The sequence below is a fragment of the Larimichthys crocea genome, chromosome VI, assembly GCF_000972845.2.
Source record: "Larimichthys crocea isolate SSNF chromosome VI, L_crocea_2.0, whole genome shotgun sequence".
Taxonomy (NCBI): domain Eukaryota; kingdom Metazoa; phylum Chordata; class Actinopteri; family Sciaenidae; genus Larimichthys; species Larimichthys crocea.
In genome coordinates this window covers 21,693,728-21,707,541 of record NC_040016.1, presented here as the reverse complement: position 1 = coordinate 21,707,541, position 13,814 = coordinate 21,693,728, and the positions used below count along the sequence as shown (strand labels likewise).

At 43.9% G+C, this 13,814-nt stretch overlaps 1 protein-coding gene across 2 annotated transcripts in view; it reads left to right on the top strand.

Annotated features, from left to right (window-relative positions):
- Positions 1-13,814, top strand: part of rims4 (regulating synaptic membrane exocytosis 4) — a 64,591-nt gene that overhangs the window by 35,560 nt on the left and 15,217 nt on the right. For both annotated transcript variants that reach the window (XM_019262660.2, XM_027279528.1), the window contains exons 2-4: positions 4,019-4,163; positions 8,988-9,100; positions 11,207-11,308. In XM_019262660.2, the coding sequence (XP_019118205.1) occupies positions 4,019-4,163; positions 8,988-9,100; positions 11,207-11,308 (360 nt within the window). The remainder of the gene's footprint in view (positions 1-4,018; positions 4,164-8,987; positions 9,101-11,206; positions 11,309-13,814) is intronic.

Genomic DNA, 13,814 nt, shown 5'->3' with positions numbered 1-13,814 from the left:
CCCCCCCCCCCCCCCCCCCCCCCCCCCCCCCTCAGTCCCTCGTGTGATTAGCGCTCAGCGGCGAGCGAGCCAATTAAGATTCGGACGGCTGTCAATTATTTTGTGTCATCGCTGACAGCCGCAGAGTCACAGCGTCTAATTATGTGGAGCACTGCATTGTACACGCTGCACTCATTCTGTTCAAATGACATAGACATTTACACTCAGTCTGCTACAGTAGTTCTCATGCATGCTCATTTAAAAACATTATTTGACGATATAATACAATAATATATCATTTTGAATCTTGATGCAGTGACCCAGGTTTGACATCCCTTCTCTCTCTGCCTGTTTTCCAGTCTGTCATCAGCTGGAATGATGGCAAAAAATACCAAGAAAAAAACGATAATAAACATCATAATTTTAAGATCACTGGCATGTGATTGTGTATCGATTCAATTCATTTATCTTAGTGCAAATATAAAAAAAGTTACTCCTGACCATTTCCATACAGAGCGTCTAGACCGTACTACAACACAGAAACCTCGGGCACCCAAGCTCATCGGTGGACGGTCATCTGCTGTGACCGGTGAGTTGAAAAGAGACAGAGGCAGATTAATTATAAACTGTAACGGAGATATGGCAGCAGTGGACGTCGTGCAGGACCGCAGATCCACGAGAACCTGCTGGACGAGAGAGCAAAAGACTCCGTCTGGGAAGAAGTTTCGTTAGTAACATGCATTAATGAGACGTGAATGTTTACCACTGCTGTATATCAGCGCGGTGCATCTGTAACTGGAGTGAATCTCTACTCAGATTATCTATCGTCTAAAAAAATATCTTAAAAACAAGCAAACAAACAAACACTGCAATTATGGCTCCAAATGGGAAGTGCTGATCAGGATAACCCTTTTTCATCACATCCAACAATAAATATTTTTTTGTTTCATAGGAATAAACCTCTGGCTCAACTTCCGCGGCGTTGGCCTACAAGATTGTCTTTAATGGCTGTCAGTAAGAATATTTCCTGAGGTGGTAATGCTGTGTAATAAATGTGAGAAACAATGGTGTCTCATACAAACAGTTTCTGTAGATAGAATAAGAGACTAACACACAATGCTTGCTGCATACCTGCATGAACGTTTTCTTCACCTGCGCCTCACTGGATGGCTCTGACACGTCTCAGCCTTGGTGTCGTAATCGTAAAGACTTTTACTGTCTCCAGACTGTGAAGCATGTCATTCTGTTAGATGCACTCATTTACTTCCAGTGGTTTTTCCTAGTGGCCTGGTGCTGGCTCGTCTGAGTGAATCAGGTTCATCTGAGGCCAAGCAGCAAACTGAAAAAATCTATGTATTTAACGTTTGAAGTTTTCTGATCGTTGATAAACCTGAATGTCTGTGACTTCATGCAGACTTTAATGTTCAAAGATGACGGTGACCTTACCACAGTAGTCACATTGGGCTGCTTGTGAATCCAGACACAGGGCAAGATTAGGATTAGGAAGTGTGTTTTACAGCTACAAAACATGGTCGGGTTGTTCACCGGGTCTCACGAGCATTAAAACTGCATTCTGACCCAATTTTTAGTCTCTTGTAATCTCAGGAGTTTTAGACTTATGCCTCTGTGAGCTCAGTGTAAATTAGACGAACATGTATATGTGTGTTATATTAAGTTTGGACTCCCAGGTAGCTCGTGAGTGTGATAAATGTGTTGATATCAGCCTCGGCTCTGGCCCATATTGACTTTTTCCCTTTTTTTTTTTTTGCACGAGCTACAGTCAGGCTTGAGTCGATTAAGCCTCCGTTTGTTCCACCAGAGTCACGTCGAAATGAATGTTAACCGAACTAACAACTACTCTGTGCTCCTTTACACCTTTCTCAGTTTAGGTCCTCCTCTGTAAGTCGCTTTGGATAAAAGCGTCTGCTAAATGTAATGTAATGTAATGTAATGTAATGTAAAAATGGACTTAAACGTCTTCCATCACTCTCTCCCTCCACTGTTTGCATGTCTCGTTTCTATAGAATAATACATTGCAATGGCTACAGCGGCCGCTGATCACGTGTGTGAAGGCTTTAAAAAAATGTATTTCCTGCAGCTCCAGTCGAGTTTAAATGTAGAAATTGTTTCAGAGATTGAAAACATCATTTTATAGTTTTAGTGTCGAGCCCTCAGAATCAAAAAGACTTCTTCTTTATGGAGCCACCGTTTTGCAGCGATGTTTGGGAACAAATCCACCAGAGAAGAGGCTCAGACACCAATTTCTATAAACCCACAGGAGCTGGAGACGAGACTGAACTGGACACGTCAGGCTTAAGGGCAAAAAGGGGATGTGGTGGTGATCCAGCCATTTATCCCCGTGTCCTGGTGGTCTGCGGTCCATATGTGAAAACATCTTCCTTCCCCGTTGCTCTGTTATGATAAAACTGCTCTCTGGAGCCAAAGCTTTTATAGGAAATACTGGGAACTACAATTAGAGGTAGAAGAGACATTTTGTCAAACATCTCAGACTGGAGAAATCATAGTTTGCAGTTTTTTAACAGGAAATGATTTAAATGATGTTTATTTTAACGTCTTGCCTGTTCATGGACACACTGTGTGATCACATGGAAGCAGAAGCACTAACCTAAATCTGCCACCGTCCCACATGAACGATAGAAATAGCACCACCGTTCTAGGTCGCTCTTTAATAACTGCAGAACTAACTTCATGGCACCGTGACACTGTGTGTGTGTGTGTGTGTGTGTGTGTGTGTGTGTGTGTGTGCGCGCATGTTTATTTCCATTACAGTGGCTTGGACATGAATTTTATTTGATTGATTTTTAAATTTAATCCACTTATTTGATGGATTTTAACACTTCAGGAAACACACACTAAAAAACTGTGACACTGTCACATGATCCAGTGCCAGACGTGTGTGTGTGTGTGTGTGTGTGTGTGTGTGTGTGTGTGTGTGTGTGTGTGTGTGTGTGTCCTTACTATTAAAGGAAAACAACTTTCCTGTCCTGTCCTAAAAACAAGGTCAAAGACCTCCTGCAAGAGCACTTCATTATAAACTCAACCTCTCTCCACACACACACACACACACACACACACACACACACACTCAGGACACCTTGCAGCCACACACAGGTCCCATAAAGTGCGGCGTGCATCGATTCCGTGGTCTATTTTGCAACAAGATGTATGTCTGTGCTCTGAGGAGGAATCGAGTGCTTTTGTCCTTGGCCTTGTTAAAGTGATTTCTCATCACGCTCGCGCTCGTCCTTTTTCTGACACTGATGAGGTCGCGGCAGGACAAACACATAAACTGCTAACAGCCGAACCGTTTAGACACAGAAGACGACGACGTTCTTTTCAGTTATTCAGAGAAGAAATCTGTGTTTTATTTATTTGTTTGGGAATAAAGGTAAGGCACAAAATCTTTATGAATCAGACCGTACATCCGTCATACATACATCTATTTTCCATGGATGGATGATGGACAGACTTGTCGTCAGTTCATCATCACACCTACGGCCACATTAACCTGTCATTGGTCTGTGGAAGACGGATGGAGAACATGCAAACTCCACACAGAAGTTATAGTGAAAGTGAAAATGCAAAAACCACCCGAAGACCAGAATCAGTTTAAACAGTTAATTGAGAACACGGTGCAGCTCAGGAGCAGGATGCCTGGAGGTGAGTTAGGATAGGACTCGAGCCGGAGGTGAAGCGGCGTTAAACAAGAATTCAAGGTTGGCTGTTAAATGGTCACCACAGACGAGACTGAACGATCCGGCCGTGTCTGGAAGGTCGAGGCGGCCTTTTATACAGCAGGGGTTGATTTCATGATGAGCAGCAGGTGGTGAGGAGACAATCAGGCGAGGAAGACGGGAGGCCAGGACCAGTAACACACAACCGACAACATGAAACACACAAGGCGGGGAGGAGGCCTCCATCGTAACACAACAGACCTGCAGAATGAAGCTACAGTATTTATATTTTCTGTGTATAAAGAAGCAGCTGATTGTATTTGTGTCCGTCTGTTTCCCTGCAGTTGATACAGAGGGCAGGAAGTTGAAGGGAGGCATCCAGAGGAGCACAGAGACGGGTCTGGCTGTAGAGATGCCGAGCCGGACCGTCCGCCAGGCCAGCCACGAGTCCATAGAGGACAGCATGAACAGCTACGGCTCCGAGGGCAAGTGAGTAACAATGTTCATCAACACAAACACAATCCAGTTCACACTGCTGACACGTTTAAAGGAGCTGAGCCGTGGATGTTGTGATCATGCATCCAGATTAAATATAAATAAATTAAATAGATTTGGAGGATTTTTATCAATCTGGAAGCTTTCCGTGTGTTTCCATCATCCATCTAACAGGAAACAGTGATAGGACACACACACAGCGTGTCCAGTGAAGCCCTGTGGAAAAGTGGCAATGACATCAGCGACACTAGTGTAGTACTACTGAACACACAAACACACGATCACATGCCGATCAGTGCCAACCTGGCTACCAGCTCGAGTTCCTACAGTTACGTAACGAGACGAGGCAGACGGACAGACTGACTGACTGACTGACGGGGGGATTTAAAGACAAACAGACGAGCGAGGTAGAGGATGATTGCATCATTGAGTGTGTTTGCAGGCGTATTAATATTCCATTTATATCTGGAACGCGTAGATTTTGTGTTTATGAGCTGATGCAGGAAAAGCTTGTAGGCCAAAAAAAAAAGGATACATCAGCTGAAATGTAGCAGACACCAGCTGGTTTATTGTGTAATATAAACTCTATATATGATTTATTGTTGTTAAGCAGCAGACTGTTGGCGTCAGAGGTAGCCGGGACCACGTATGCAGCTGTAGAGTAAAGAAAAAACACTTTATTGTTTATTTCTTGTCGAGATTTTTGACGTTTTGTTGCTTCACTAACACGTCCTTTTTCAGACTAGAGGAAAGAAAACACCCAACATATACATTTACATGTTTATTTTACTACAGTTTGTCTATTTATAGTCCAACTTTCGTCCCTCTTCGCTATTTTTGCCTCTGCCATTATGTCCACAGGGGCCGCTGAGCCCTGTTACATTGCCCCCCCCGTGCTCAACTCCGGTTCCCCATCAGCATTCCCTCCGGGGCTTCAAACCTGGTCAAAAACCGAGGTCATAGTCCGGGCAAACCCAACTAAAACCTGGTCAAAAACCGAGGTCATAGTCCGGGCAAACCCAACTAACATGAGCTAACAGCAGCTACAGCTGTCAGCAGTTTACTTCACTGTCCATCATAAACTCTGTAAATCACAGAGAGTTGAGGCGGAGCAGCCGGAGGACATCATAGGGAAAAGCAGAAACATTTCCTCCATAAAATATGATCCAGTTTCACCAGAATCAGTGAAATAGTTGCTGCTGTGTGACTTAGTGCCGTAAAGCGTTACGTACTTCTCCCGACCCGGAGCCCAAAGTTACATAGTGTGAGAACAGACGTACGAATGACGAAGAACAACCGTTCAGCATCAACAGGAGTTAAAATCTGTTATTTTATGGTTTCTCTGTCGAAGTAGGCCGAGCCAAAAAAACAAACCAGTCGTGTATTTTGTCCAGTCACAGCCTCAAACGCAACCCCGTCCCTTAGAAATGATGTTTGTAGTTGAAAGTGCAGATATGCTTTGAAGGAAACGTAATAAAAGAAGGAAATCTTGTTAATTAATGAAGTCACAAATTGTTGATCCTGACTACATCAGCCAACTGTTGCCAGATGACGTATTTAACTAGAAAATTCCTGCAGAAATTCTGAGAGTGACGAGTGGGCTGTTGCCGGGGGTCCTTTTTAATTCTTAGTGGCTAAAAATGTATTGCTAGCGCTCATTGTAGTAAAGCATTAGCCGCTAATGTTAGCAATTATCATGTCTTTACTACAATGAGCAAAGTCTTATTTTGAAAGGACTCTTATTTTGAAAATAGCCCCTCCCCCCTCTCTCCTCCTTCAGGCAGGCTTGAGGTTGCCAAGCAACCAGGACCAACTGCCGGCCCTAATCAGCAGAGCAGTTACTGCACCTGTTAGAATGTCAGTTGGAAATGCTGACAGAGAGAGAGAGAAAATGCTGAGACCACCCCTCGAACAGGAAGGATTTCTGGCCAAACCGTATTTCCAATCATTGAACCGAAATCACTGGGAGCATCCTGAGCCCTTCCTGAACGTCTACATAGTTATTTTGTGTTGATAAAGTGAAGAAATGTGACCTTTAGAGCGATTCAAAGCTTGCTATCTATGGGAGAGTTGCCTCGTGTCGTAGGCACTCGGCACTAAAAAGTAGGAAGAAACAATGTTGTTCTTCTGCGTGTTTCTTTTTTTTATTATTATTCATTTTCCGCCTTTTTTCTGCAGGAATTTTCTAGTTAGTTTGCGTATAATATTTGCTCGTAGTAACTACGCCATGATTAGACTTTTTTGTGTCTTGGTTCAGGTCAGGGAATGATCCGACCACACAGAAAATAAATCTGAAATAAAAGCTTAACTCTTAGTTTGTGACCCTGCACGAGATAAGCTGCTGTAGATATGGATACATATTTTAATAACTGTGTGTTGATTCTGTGTGACAGGCTACAAACTACAGCGGAGTCATTAAATCGTCCTGCTGCCTGACTGTGTTTCCGTCAGCTGTTTGGCTCAGTCGGCTGATTGAAAAGCTCCGTGCCTGCGCGTGTACGCATGGCCATGAATAAGCACTTTGGTAGCTAACACCGTCCAATCACACTTATGAGCTTATTGATTTATGCTTCGGCCAATTCAGGATGTGTGTGTGTGCTGATGGGGCTAAATGGGAATGCTTTCTATTGTTTGTGTGAAGGCTGTTACACGTCGTTCGATATAATACTTTGTCAATAAAAACATTGTTGACATTTGATTTGGTTTAAATTCTTTGAGAAACAGAAATCGTCAGTTTTCGGTCGCAGACATGAACCAGTAAACGAGCTGACACATGCTTCATCAGTCCAGTTCATGTTTGCAGCATCATGCTGAATGATGCATTCATTTCTCACCTTCATCCACGTTAACTAATTCAAACCAGACTTCACGTTAACATGCAAAAGATAAACATTGACGAGCAGCCTTACGTAACACGCTGTGTAGAATATATTATTATTATTCCAGCGTGTCGTTACATTCAGCGTCCTCTTTCAGCGTAATCCTCAGATGTGCCTCACACACACACCAATATTATAATCTAACACTCACTGGGCTAATGTTGCATGTCAGCACTCTTTCTACACACACACACACACACACACACACACACATTAACCTTGTTAGAATAACTCTCAATCTAATTTGCTGATTTATTAATTCCATGTAATTTACTTACTGCAGCACATACATTGGGAATGGAAACACACACACACACACACACACACACACACACACACACACAAACACGTGAACATAAATACACACTACAGCACAAACAAGAGAAATTCGGACTATAAACAAATATTTCAAATGATAATTTAATGTTTGCTAACGTCGGCATGATTGGCTACTCAAAGCTAAGTGATATTCGTTGTTAATTATATTGCGGAGAGAGAGACGGGCCTGTAAATGATTTAGTAAGTACTTTGTGTTCGGCTTCTCCCTCCTGACGTTGATATTAAACGTCCGGCCGTGTGCGCCTTTGTCTAGTAAATGTCTCAACACTCTTTCCTTCGTTTAACAAGCAAAGACAAAGCTGTCGGTTAATTTAGGTCCACCTGTTCCCTTAAACGTGCAGCTGAAGTGCAAAGATCGTTAGAATGACAAATGAAAGTGGAGAAAAATTAAGTTTAAGGAGATGTAGAAGAAGCAAAAAGAAGAAATAAACAAACCCAGCGGGGTTTTGATAGCCCTGATCCGGGCTGGATGTGACTGGCTCAGTGCCTGGGTGGTCCTCCTGGGTTTCTGGTGATGTTGTGACAACTTGGTTGGTTAGCTCTTTATTTATGGACCCTAACTGTCTGCAGAGCTAGGCTGCTGAATTTACAATCAGTTACAACAGTTTGAAGACACGTTCAACAGTTTATCCTCCCGGAGAGAGAGAGAGCAGGTGTCAAAACCCGCCATGCACACACACCCCGAGCAGTGGAAAATAATTTAAGCTGTCGGATTATTGACCCTCGTAACGCCCCCAGCTGCAGCTGAGCCCGTCGCTCTGTGGGTGGTCGACCGGCTCGAGTCCAGGACTGCAGACCAAAGTCAAAACAAACAAACAACAACAAAAAAAGAGCTGTCAGCTTCTTTTTATCTGTTTCGCTTCCATCTCTCTCCACTGCTCCCTCATACGCCGCTGTAACCCAACGAAGCGATCTGGAACTGTTTACATCTGTACTTTATCTGCTGTAATAACCAGTTTGAATCTTTCCTCGCTCATCGGAAATGATTGTGATTGAAGACGGCAGCTCTGCTCTCTGAACACTTCACCTCTTTTTGTTCACTTCGCCTGCTTTTATGTGGCTTCCTTCCCCTGAAGAGCTTTAAGGACGTAACACGTGGAACGATGAAGGTTACACCCCGTGTGGGTGGACCACGGTTGCAGAAACCTTTTACACACACACGACAACACACACGTTAAAAACACAGTGCGAACAGTAATCGGACATGTGGGTTCAAACGCATGTTGCCTCTTGGATCTTAGGTCTCGTCCTGGTTCAGACAGATTGAGCATCTGAACATGTTCGGGTGGATTTGTCCTTCAATGAAACGTACACTCGGCACACACACACACAGTTGTAGTATAGGCGACCTGGCCCGCTGCCACCGAAGCACTCTGAACTGATTCCTTTGCAGAAACACACAGGATAAGGACACAGTGGGTCAAACCAGAGTTTTTTAGTTTACCGAAGTGGAAACCGGAGCGATCTCTTTCCTTTCATTCTGTCTTTATCCCCTCATCAAGCCTCTGACTCACTCTCTCTCTCTAACTGAAGGATAACGAGAAGTGCCTGCTTGTGTTTAACCGTTTATCTCTCTCTGCCTCTTTCACTCTCTCTGCAGCCTCAACTACAGCGGCATGTGTCTGGCATCGGATGCACAGTTCAGCGACTTCCTCGATGGGATGGGACCGGCCCAGTTTGTCGGGCGACAGACGCTGGCGACCACATCCATGGGTGAGACAAGACGGCCACAGAAGCCGATCGACAATTCATCCAGAGTCGAACGCAAGACTAAAACTGTAACCTGTCCCTCTTTAAGGAGGAAAATTATTAAGATTTGAGGGTCACAGCTATCACAGACTGTATATATTTTCTCAAACGCACCTGAAACAGAGAACGAGACGCTCTCTGCATGAGAAATGGGTTATTATTTATTTATTATTTCCTCATAAAACTGAACCAAATGACGGCTGAAATCGTTTCACGCTGCTCCATAAATCAGAGCTGTGTCCTACTGCAGAGTTCTTCCCCATCGTCCCCTCCACTTATTCATTTCCAGGCTCTGTGTGCTGGATATATTGTATGCAGCCTGTCCTCCACAGCAGTGATCTACTGTAAGTGGGTCAGTTTCCTCGCTGGCAGCCAGACAGTGTCCTTGGCCCGACAACAGTGACACTGACTGGACCGACTCCACTCCAAAACCCGCTGCCCAGTCCAACATTATATAATATCAGAGGACTCAGAATAACTTGGCCGTCATCTGCTCTCTGTCACTTTCAAACCAATGAGTTTGTCATTTTGGGGACATTTATCTGGAAACTGTTATCCAGGATGACGTCCAATGAGTGAAACGAAGAAAAAGTTTCAGATCGCAGACGGCAATAAAGACAGACTTAGATCTCATGGGGACAGAAAGAAAGACGTACGTGCTCACAGAGTCGATATCAGACGCTTACCTGCTTACTCGGGCTGCAACCAATGACTATTTTCAACATTAAATAATCTGCTGAACATTTTCTCGATTAATCGATTAGTTATTTGGTCCAGAAAATGGTTTCCAATGCCCAAGATGACTCAAATGAATGCATTCAGTATATATTAGCATATATTTAGGGTTGTGTATGTGTAATATTTACACTTTTTAGAAAATATTTGGTCCATAGATGATAGACACTTTCTTCATCTGAGTCATTTAGGGCCGTTTGGTGCTGGTACTGTCAATTTATTGACCCTCATAATGTCTGATTGCCATACAGCTTTTGTCCTCTGGGGTCTAGGGCCAGTAGGTACCCCACGGTGCCAGATCGTAACGGTTCCTACTATACTAGAAATTCTACAAGACGGTCCTATCGTGGATTACTAAACTACCGGTGCAAGTTTCCACCTCTGCCTCTCACTGCATGCTACTCCCTGTAAACAAACCAACACGGCAACTACTGCGACCGAACTACACAGCTGCTGAATGATTGGCTGTTTGTCTGTTACTGGCGACGTCCGGGGATATGATAGGCTGTTTCCGCACGCTGGGTCCGCCCGTCTGTTAGCTGATTGGCTGTTCGTGTTTCTGCCGACAAGAACGAACTCAATGGAGACAGCTCCACTTCGATAGAAACTCACTTCAGAACAAACAACAAGCTAAAGTTCTGTCTCGCCCAGATGCGCACACAGCACGGGACAAAACACTTACCATGGCAGAAGCACCGGGCCCGCGCAGCGTCATTGTCAGTGGCAACACTAAATTTGCTCAAAAAACCAAAATCCGCCTTTTTTCTCTAAAGTTTTTTGTGGGCAAGTTTTTCCTCACTCGAACCGCGGGTCTAAGGACAGAGGGTGTCACTCCCTGTACAGATTGTAAAGAGTCTTTGAGTTAACCCTTGTGTTGAAGCAAATTTGCTAAAAGCAGCTGGTTGAAGAGAGTGGAGAGAGTAAATCATACAGTAAAGATGCCGTGAAACCAAAACAATGAGCTAAAACAAGAGTCAAGAGTCATTTCATATTGCTATACCAGATACACGAACAGAGAACTTCTTTAAAGATGCATGACAACGAAGAGCTGTCAACCCTCTGACATCTCTGACATGTCTCTGTCAGCAGTTATTGTATTTGCCCTTTACCCTGCTGTCCATCTTAAAAGTCTTACGTCTACTAAAAACAATTGGCAAGACTTTACTGCCAAAGTCCAAACACTGCCACTCATTACAGGGATGCTGTTAAGTGTACGTTGTAGCTCCTTCTCTTACTAACATGTTTGCCACCTAATGTCACATGCAGATAGTTTAGAAATCTATAATATCTTTCTTTCTCCTCCGTCCTCATTGTGTGTTTCTTCATGGATCCCAGGTGACGTAGAGATCGGCCTAATGGAGAGGAACGGGGGCCTGGAGGTGGAGGTCGTCCAGGCCAGAGGACTCACCATGAAACCAGGTTCAAAGGGACCTCCAGGTCAGTCCATAGCACTCTGTGAAAAGAATCAAAGCTGTGTGTTTTCTGCAGGAGGTTCAGAGCTAGAAACAGAATCAGATTCTGGTGTCTTTTCCATTAAAAAAAGGCTGCTGTCGTGAATTAGAAAGCGGAGACTCCCGCAGCACATGAATGCACCACGAATCAGCAGACAGCATTGGCTGCACACAGAACAGAACAGAACAGCCTGTAGTGGACATTTTACCTCTAATGGGATATATCTTTCAAAAACACAATCATGGTCCTCCAAGATATGAAAGATGCATGAGTGAAGACGAGGAAATGATGTTTCAAGTGTTCAGGGAGTTAACACGCAGAGCGCAGGGAGGAGATCCGCTAAATAAGTCAGGTCTACATTTTCTGCATGTTGTTCTGACTGCAAATGCTGCTCTGTAGCAGCTGTAGGAAAGAAAGGATATTTCTGATGGACAACGCAATCAGAGGAGCTACAGCGTCATCAGATGGAAACATCAGTAATACACGTGAAGCACAGCATACACAGAATATGCCGCGTCGCAGGCAGAAATAATGAGGTCATAAGTCCCAAAATTTCCACATTGCAGCCACACCGCCCGGAGAAATCTTATCACATTTTCTATTTTCTATATCGTCTTCATCTGCGGAGTTTAGCGTCTAGCCGTATGGATAATTTTCTTTATGGGTAACATGCCCATAAAGACATCACGGAGACGGTTCAGCCTCTGCTGCTCAGGTTTTCAGTCTATTGACACTAAAATTATGTTTTTTGGAAAGACAAATCAGGAGAGTGTCTTCTCTCTGTCTTGGTGCTGATTCGTTGGTCTGGTTTTACTAAAACTTGGTACAACATGGCTTTTCATCCATCCACACTACCTTCACCTAAGGAGACGACGCCCACTTAGGAGTTTGTAAAGCATCTTCTGTCTTTTAGTAAACATGGATGCAGATTTCAAAATACGTCTGCAGCCCATCACACGTTTTCTACACTAGAAATCTTTTACAGCACACCCCGAGGATTCTCAGCTTCATGCATGAATGCACCCGAAGTATATCAAAACCGAAATGTACTCGGAGAGCTGTTAATATGAGCTGGCTGCTGCCCAGCTGCTTTGACTGTGTATTAAACAGAGCAATGAATCATCCAAACATTAAAGTGATCGAGCAAAGAACGGGCTAATTAATCAGATCAGCTGACCTCGATCTTTTATATCTCGGACGTGTCTGCGATGCAGAGGAACAGAAACGGAGCTGACATGATGTCAACACGGCTGTGCTGTCGTTTCATTTGTCTCCTTCAGTTAGATTGAACTCTGATCGCGCGAGAACAACCAGCGTCAGCAAATACGGGAAAAACCCAAATCTTATCTACGAGAGAGATAAAAGAGAGGAGGAGGAGGAGACAGAAGGAGGAGAGAGGAGCAAGTGGAGAGCAATTTACTGTGAATGAAGGAAAAACATGATTTGGAGATGAAAGGAAATCCAAATATAGTTGAAAGACAAAGAAGAACCTCGCTCCATATTTCAGCACGCCGAGGTCGAATCTTTGATCTCGTCATCTAACATACAGGACGAGGAGCTTTGGAGTGTGTGTGTGTGTGTGTGTGTGTGTGTGTGTGTGTGTGTGTCAGAGGTCTAGCCTCTCTAATATTGTTTTGGGTTGGGTTACCTAGCAACAAAGTTTCATCCCAGCAAATAAATAAAACTACAACTTGCAGACTGATGCTCGGCGCATTATCAGCGATGCTCCTTTTAAAGTCGTGGACTGGCAGCGTGAAAGCCGACACATGACAGACAGATGACAGACCGTCAACATCTCTGAACCGACGCTCCAGAAGTTTCTTTGTGTCCGCAGAGAGCGACGCTGACAGCTATTGTCTGCATTTGGATGTGTAAAGTGTGTTATACTTTTTTATTTCTGCTTAATCTGAGTCTTTTTTTATTTTTTGCATACTAAACTAATGTTGTTCAGATGTTTTTTTTCTTGCACGGTGTAGCACATTTCCCTCTCCTCCTCCACTCTGTTTTTTGTCTACTCGGCTCGACTACTCTGAAAAACTCTCGAGGGATCACCGGGCTCCTGCAAGGCGAGGGGTCACGTGACCAACGGTGTAGATGATCTAAGCTAATCTGCCGACAGGCTTACTGCCAGCTGTGCGAGCAGAAGACTGTATTATCTTTATGAGCCGTAGCCGCCACCTGCATGCATAACATGTATCATGAGTGTTTTAATTAGAGCTAATTAAAGAGCTCTCTGCACACGACTCAAACATGATCTGAGGGTCAGTTTCAGGAGTTACATTCACTCCTTTTAAATCTTTATTCATCATATCATATGAACAGTTTGAACTTCTCAGCTTTATAGTTGCAAACAAGGAGCTTTAGTATTCAGATCACGTAACTAAGGTGTGCCAAATATGCCCTCCTGTTATTTCAGCTTGTCAGATACGTTCAATGAACAATGCACATGTTCATGCTCTGGTTCTGTCTCAGCTCATTTTCAGGTCGTAGC